The following is a 6,988-nucleotide window of genomic DNA, read 5'->3' on the forward strand; positions in this document are numbered from 1 at the left end:
TGCTGGTGCCACAAGATTGAAGCAGCCTGCATTGCTGGTAATAGATATAGAACAGCTACCCTGGAGTTTGCCCAGATTCCCAGTGGATTTTTCATGACTGGGGGGGAGGGAAGCTTCTGTTGTGAGATTTGGAGGTTGTTTGTTACTGCAGCAAAACACACTATAGAAAGAGAGGTTAGTGGTGGGAATCCTTTGTAAAACAAAAGCAAAGGACAGACTTTTTTTTCGGATAATTTTCTTGTTTTTCATTAGATTATAAAAAGATTAACAACTGGCTCTTATTAATTATTCACCAAAAAATCACAATGAATTCCCAAATTGGAGTAAATTTCTGGGTGGTCAAAGGAGGAGGCACATACACATTTTTGACAGGTAATAACAATCCCGGTTAACAACTCTGGATGTGGGTGGGCAAGACTGGATTACCACGGGGGAGGGGGAGATGTGGGGGAAACTTTACAGAGAGAGAAGTTGAGATTGAGGAAAAGGCACCTTAGATGTGTTTAAATATCATTACTAAAGTTAAACATTAACCAAGAAAGACATACTTTATTCCCATCACCCAAGTAACACAGATTCACTTTGTCTTAGGTTTAAAATATGCCAGGAAGGATCTGAGTGATCCAAATTTGGCTGAAAAGTGAGCAGTTTGTGGGAAACACATATTTTCCAAACAGGAGCATTTCTTTGGCTCCTATTACTATATATCTTCAATGATTGGCAGCATTTAATAAGAAATTTGAAGAGGGAGGGAGACAGAAACAGAGAGAGAAGACAAATAGAAAGGTAGAAAGGAAGGCTGATAGTGGGAAAGGAAGGGAGGGAGGGAGGGAGGGAAAGAAAGACAGAGGGAAGGACAGAAGGAAATAAATCTGTGATGAAGCTGGTACGTGCAGTCTCAGGGAGAGGAAAAGGACGACCAACCCTTCCTAAAGACCCCTTAAACACACAAAAGAGGAGGTGGCATTGTTCTGACCCTTTGTATCCAGAGTGCCCCTACTTTGGGAGACTCAAGCTGAAATGGTGTGGTCACTACCAGTGAATGCAGTGACCTCTGAATGAGCTAGCCCCCAGGCAGAGCAACCAGAAAAGGGCAACTCGCAGAGGTCATCTTCTCCAGAACATGCGAGAAATCACCAGAAGATACTGAAATCAAACTTTTTTTTTTTAAATCCTTGTTTTTCATTAGACTATAAAAAGGTTAACAACTGGCTCTTATTCATTGTTCACAAAAAGAATCACAATGACTCCATGTCCGTTGGCTCTAGGGCACTGCTAAGGCATTCCATCGGCGAGGGTCCCTGTTTTATGTCTCAGACTCCCCCGGTTCTAGGGACTGAGCAGATGTCCTGCTGGACCTCTCCAAGGAATGGGCTTCCAGGGCTCCGTACCAATGTCTTCTTATAAGCAGAACGGGGTGGCATTGATCAGACAGCACTCTCATTCTGAACCATGAGCAGCCTGGCCTGAGCGATCTCTTCTTTTTTGAAGGACAAGACCTTGTGTCCACTGTGAAGTGCATTTCCCACAATCCCTATCATTGAGTTAGTGCAGTTCTGCTCAAAGCTAGAGGCCCTAGGTGTGGCTCAGCCTCCGGGGTTCTTGGATGAGACCAGAGATGGTCTCAAGGTTGGTACATTTGGCTGAGTAGAAAGCTTCAGGATGGGCCATATAAGCCCAGGTTCCGGGCAGCTTGGGAGATCCTGGGAGTTTTCCTCTGGGGAAATGGATAATGAGCTGGTTTTCCAGACCTGTGTGGGTTCTTTGTAGAGGAAGGGCACTGAATGCCAATGTTTAAGCCGGATCCCACTGCCTTTGTTTGGGTATTGGTCACCTGACACCCATGCTGGGCTGCCTCTGGGATCCTAGTCTCTTGCTGAGTCATCTGCTTGTTTTCAAACAAGCCTGGGTCTCCTTTCTGAAGGAGCCTTTGCTCAGGCCCCATGAGCTTGCCCTTGTGTTTTACTTGACGACCGGCTTCCTGGTGGAAGGTTTGGATCAAGCAGTGCATCTGTAGGTGTGTGTGCCATGGAGACTCAGGGGCCTGAAGACAGCTTCTGTCGGCCTCCTCGGGGATCCCCGTGGCCTTAGGGTCCACTTTGTCCAAGGACAGCGAGTGCCTTCTTTCCTTGTTAATCCAGACAGCGCTGACCATGGATTCAGCAGGAGCAGGCGCGTTCCCTCCTGAGAAAGCAAGGACAAGCAGGGTCACCACCGGACAGGACATGGGCAGCTCTCATTGTGGGGCTCAGAGCTTTCAAGCTTGAAAGGAGGCTATGCCCCAAACATAAAGGAGGCCAGGTACCCATACACTGCGTGTGTGTGTGTGTGTGTGTGTGTGTGTGTGTGTGTACACACATACATGGACACACACATATGTCCACACACAGGCACCCACTCCCACCCATGCGAGCTGTCTCTCTCTCTCTCTGTCTCTCTTGCACACACAGTTATTCATTCATTCAGCATACTTATTGAGCACTTATTATGTGCCAGCCATTATGTATTCTAGGTCCTGGGAATACAGCACTGAACACTGAGACAAAATCCATACCTTCATGATGTGTTGTAGTGGGGAGGAGAAACAAGAAGCAAATGAATATATTGTGAAGTTTCAGATGGTCACCAATGCTATAGAGAAAACCTCAAGCATAATAGAGTTTAATAGTAGACTTCAGTTTTTTACTACAGTAAGGGAGTGACCGCTAGGAGAGTGACGGGACTAGCATTTTCAAGCTGAAAGAAGCAAGACGTGCACATGTTCACCCACGTAAGGACTCACATCACTCACCAGTGGAAAAGGCTGATGGGATTTGTGTTCTGGGATCCGGGCAATGGGTTTACCATCCAGAGCACAAGAGGGGAGAGCTGTGTTTCGAAGCAGCTTCTCTCGGAGGACTGGCCTTTATGCTTTTAGCACATAGACACTGTCCTGGGGACACATCTGCAAAACCTAGTGCTTCCCTGAGCTGGCTTCAGGGGTGAGGATGCAGGCCCGTCTCTCTTCTTCCTCAGGGACATATTTTTACCTCCATGTGGAACATGATAGTTTACAGTCATCTCTTGGTGGCAGCGACGGTTGTGGGGATGACTGAAAGGTACATTCCTATAGAAAGTAGGTCTGTGACAAGCCTGCAGTTCCCTCTGAATGGTCAGTGAAGCCCATGGGAGCATGTTGGCATTTGTCACAGCAGGACGCCCTATAGGTGACAAAGTGCATGGGGAAGTGGGGAAATGGTGTCTGAGGAATCAAATCATAAGGAAGCCCCTGAGCTCTGGTTCTGGGAATCCAAGAGAAACAGGACCAGCGCAGCCATCTTTGCAACAGTGACAGCCCCGTAAACGCTAATTCCAGTGGTAGGGCTGAAGCTTTGTTCCTGCTTCGTACCTGCACTACTATTTTCTTAGTGTAACACACATGAAAACCTTTACAAGTATTCAAAACGCTTTGTACTTATTTGAGGACAGAGGAGGATGGGGACGTGATGCTTCCTTAATTCTCCATCTTTGGCTCAGGTTGCCAGAAGATACCAGTTGAGGAACAGGTATTTTGAGTTCCTCCTTGATTTCTCTCTTCAGCTGGGATGAAGGAATGGGGACTGGAGATGTGAAAAGAGGAGCTGCCTGACAGGGTTGTTGGGAATGTTAGAGGAAATGTACATATCAACCGCCCAGCCCCGATCTGAGCTCCCACCCCCACTCCCTTTCTACATGAGATGAATCACACATTGCCTGAATGTGACAAAAGCATATGCCTTCTGGACACCAACCACTGGGGCACAGGGGCTTCCTAGACCTCAGCTCACGGTTCCATGGTGCCCTCTTGTTGCTCCAGGACAACCATGCTGCTACTTGGAACCGCATTTCTAGAGCCTAGATCCACTCTGTAATGCTGAGGCAGAATGAAGAAAGCTAATTCCAGGGTCCTTCCTTCCATTCACCAGCTCCCAGAACACCTGCCCTTCCAAACACAACCCAATGTCTTGAGACACAGTTTTTAGCGGGAGCCAATCTCAGTGGCCACTTTGTCTTCCTGGGTCTCTCTGTGGACTGGACACAGAGCATCACTATCTTCTAAATTCCCTCTGCTCACTTGACTAATCATGACATTAATATCTCCTGGGGGGTTTTTCCCTACCATTTAAAAAATATTTAATTGTGGTAAAACACACATGACATGAAATTTACCATTGTAACCATTTTTAGGGATACAGTTCAGTAGTGTTAAGTACATTCATATTGTCATGCAGCTGATCTCCAGAACTTTTTCATCATCCCAGACAAAAACTCTGTACCCCTTAAACCACACCCGGACTCTGTTCCCCCTCCTCCCTGCTCTTAGCAACCACCCTTCTACTTCCTATGAATTTGACTCCTCCAGGTACCTCCTAGAAGTAACAGCATACAGGATTTGTCTTTTTGTGACGGGTTTGTTTCACTTAGCTTAATGTTTTCAAAGTTCATCCATCGTTATACAGGCTCAGCACGTGTCAGAGTTTCCTTCCTTTTAAAGACTATGATATGCCTACTCTCTCTGTCTTCCTTCACGTCTCTTCCTTGGCTTGTCCCATTATGAATTCAAGTGTCTGGAATATTCCAGAACTCTAATTTTCATCCCATCCTCTTGTCAATTTACACATTGAGCTGCCACAATTTTACCCCATGTCCACAGTTTCAACTACCACCTGTAGGTTGATGACCCCAAATCTATATCTGCAGCCCAGATATCTCTCCTGAGATGCAAGCTGGTTGGAAGTTCTACAGACAACTATCTCAAATGCAGCATATTCACCAACAAATTGATCTTTCCCTACCGAATATATTCCCTGTCTGAATGAATGGCACCCCCATATACCCTGCTGCTAAAATATAGGCAAAATTGCTTTTTTGTCTCTCTAGCATTATATTCATCTTATTTTTGTAAACTTACCCTGATTTCTCCCTGGAAAACTATAACTATCTTATTCTTCACACCCAGTCTCAGTGCTTTAAGTGTCCTTCCAACTCAGACTAATGAGATATAAGTGACCTGGTTCTCAGCCTATCAGCATTAACGCCCTGATGAGCTTTGTAGGTATCAATCCACTTAATTCCTACAACAACCCTATATTTTAGGTACTACAGTTATTCCTAATGGACAGATGAGGAACCTGAGTCACAGAGAATTTATATAACTTGTTCAAAGCTGTACATAGCAAGACAGTGGCAGAGCTGGGACTCCGGTCCTTCAGAGACCAAGTACAACACCCCTCCATCAGGCAGTGCGTGACTTCTCACAATTAGAGAAAAATGCAGAATTGTACACTGTTAGAAGTGCCCTAAAAGGCCCGGATGTAGCCTGGGGGTCAGAAGTCATCTCTGAGAAAGCAGCAGCCTGAGCACTCCTTGCATTAATATGCCCTAAGGTATCACTTGGTAATGACAGGGGAGGGCGCTCTGAGTTGCAGAATGCAGGAGAAACGGCCAGAGGGAGGGTTGCGGACAGGGCATGGTGACTACCACGGGGCATGTGGAGTTTGAGCTGGCTTTGGGACGTGCCCATTACATGGATCTGTGAGTCTGAATCGCAGGTGTGTTAAGCATGGTGCTTTCATTTGATAGGGGTTTAATTTAATAAGTGTTTGCTGAGTGACTGAATAAATAAACACCCTTGAGGATGGGGTAGGGCTTTGAGAACCTTTCCCCTTATGCCCTGCAGAGATGGGAGGGTGGTGGTATTTGACTGTGCCAACTCAGTTCGAAGGGATCCCACTGGTTGGCAACAGCCTTAGTAATGTGAGATGGGTGCTTTCAGCTCAGAAGTGCCACTTTTGTCTCCAAAAGGCCACACACATACTTCCTGTCCCGGGCAGTGAGGTCCCTCTGGCCCCAGATTTCTTCCCAGCCTACCTAGTGCAGGGTGGGTCACTCAAAGAGTCCTGAACTGTGCAAATCACTGTAGAAACTCCCAGGCACAGCCTTGACCTCTGAGGGGACCTCCTCACCTCCTTTAACCTGTTCCTCTGTTAGAGGATGAAGGGCTGGGTTTGACAATCGCATGATTTCTGAGCCATGTGCTCCTAACTTCCTTCTGGAATGAAACCTGCGTTCCCAAAGGGCAGCGGTTCGCCCCTTGGAAGAAGGGGATTCTGTGTCTCCTGGCACCTCCCTGGCTGCTGCTTGAGGCTGCGATGACGGAGCTCCCTGAGGCAGGACCACTCCTGGGTTCCTGAGCCCCGTGCTTCCTCTAGCCAGTGCCCTGGCTGTTGGGAATGCCATGTCTTCTCTCTCCAGAGCCAGCCTCTCAGCTTTGCAGGAGGTGCCTGGGTGAGACCAGCCAGGAAGCTGAGCTCCCATCTCCCCACCTGGCTTAGCAGGGGGGCCAAGCCCAGCTCACCAGGCAGACCAGTCCAGCAAGATCAGATCATAGGAGCCGAGGCCACGGAACAGCAGGCTGCCGGCCAGATGCCTGGCTGAGGCCCCTGGCTCTGTTGGTAGGGGGACTGAGCCCCGTGGAACTGCCCTGAACCAGCCTCCCTGCTCTAGCTCTAGCTCCAGGTGGCCTGCACTCCAGCTCTTCCCCACCAGGAGGGCCAGCAGAGCTCCGGTTCTGCCCTGCGGGCAGCTCAAGCCTTCACTCCCCTTCCACCCCCAGCCAGGCCCCCCTCCCCTCCACTGCTGCTCCCAGGACCTGCCCAGCCCTACCTTTCGGCAGTACCACCAGGTGAGCCTGGGCCCTCTGCTGCTGCCTCAAGCCTTCGTACTGGGCTCGCAGGAGTTGGATGCTGAGTGGGGGCCCTTTCCCCGGGGCCTGAGTCCTGGAGCTGTCAGCCATGAAGCGAGACCCCACCTGCCAGAAGTGGGCAGGGCAGAAGCATTGGCAGGGCAACCCCTTCATCCGGATCCGGGAGAAAAGCAAACACTGATGGGAGGGGTAGGGGGCGGGGTGGGAGGCGGCTGGAGCAAAAGGGGATTGGGGAGGGAAGGTGGGAAGATGCGGGGGAGGGAG

The 6,988-nt window shown here is 48.9% G+C and overlaps 1 protein-coding gene across 1 annotated transcript; it reads right to left on the minus strand.

The window, feature by feature from the left end:
• Positions 1-799: 799 nt before the first annotated feature.
• Positions 800-6,900, minus strand: CUNH9orf152 (chromosome unknown C9orf152 homolog). Its single transcript, XM_019635798.1, has 2 exons — positions 6,685-6,900; positions 800-2,184 (listed from the first exon to the last, which is right to left on the minus strand). The coding sequence occupies exons 1-2, from the start codon at positions 6,875-6,877 to the stop codon at positions 1,658-1,660; spliced, it is 720 nt and encodes a 239-aa protein (XP_019491343.1). The 5' UTR covers positions 6,878-6,900; the 3' UTR covers positions 800-1,657.
• Positions 6,901-6,988: the final 88 nt, after the last annotated feature.

Source organism: Hipposideros armiger, unplaced genomic scaffold (assembly GCF_001890085.2).
Source record: "Hipposideros armiger isolate ML-2016 unplaced genomic scaffold, ASM189008v1 scaffold_24, whole genome shotgun sequence".
Taxonomy (NCBI): Eukaryota; Metazoa; Chordata; class Mammalia; order Chiroptera; family Hipposideridae; genus Hipposideros; species Hipposideros armiger.

Bases quoted from the DNA above. Each gene is read 5' to 3' on its own strand.
- CUNH9orf152 (XM_019635798.1), bottom strand. From the start codon at position 6,877: ATGAAGGGGTTGCCCTGCCAATGCTTCTGCCCTGCCCACTTCTGGCAG. The intron at 2,185-6,684 runs GTAGGGCTGGGC...TTGCTTTCTCAG, and splicing joins CCTGGTGGTACTGCCGAAAG to GAGGGAACGCGCCTGCTCCT.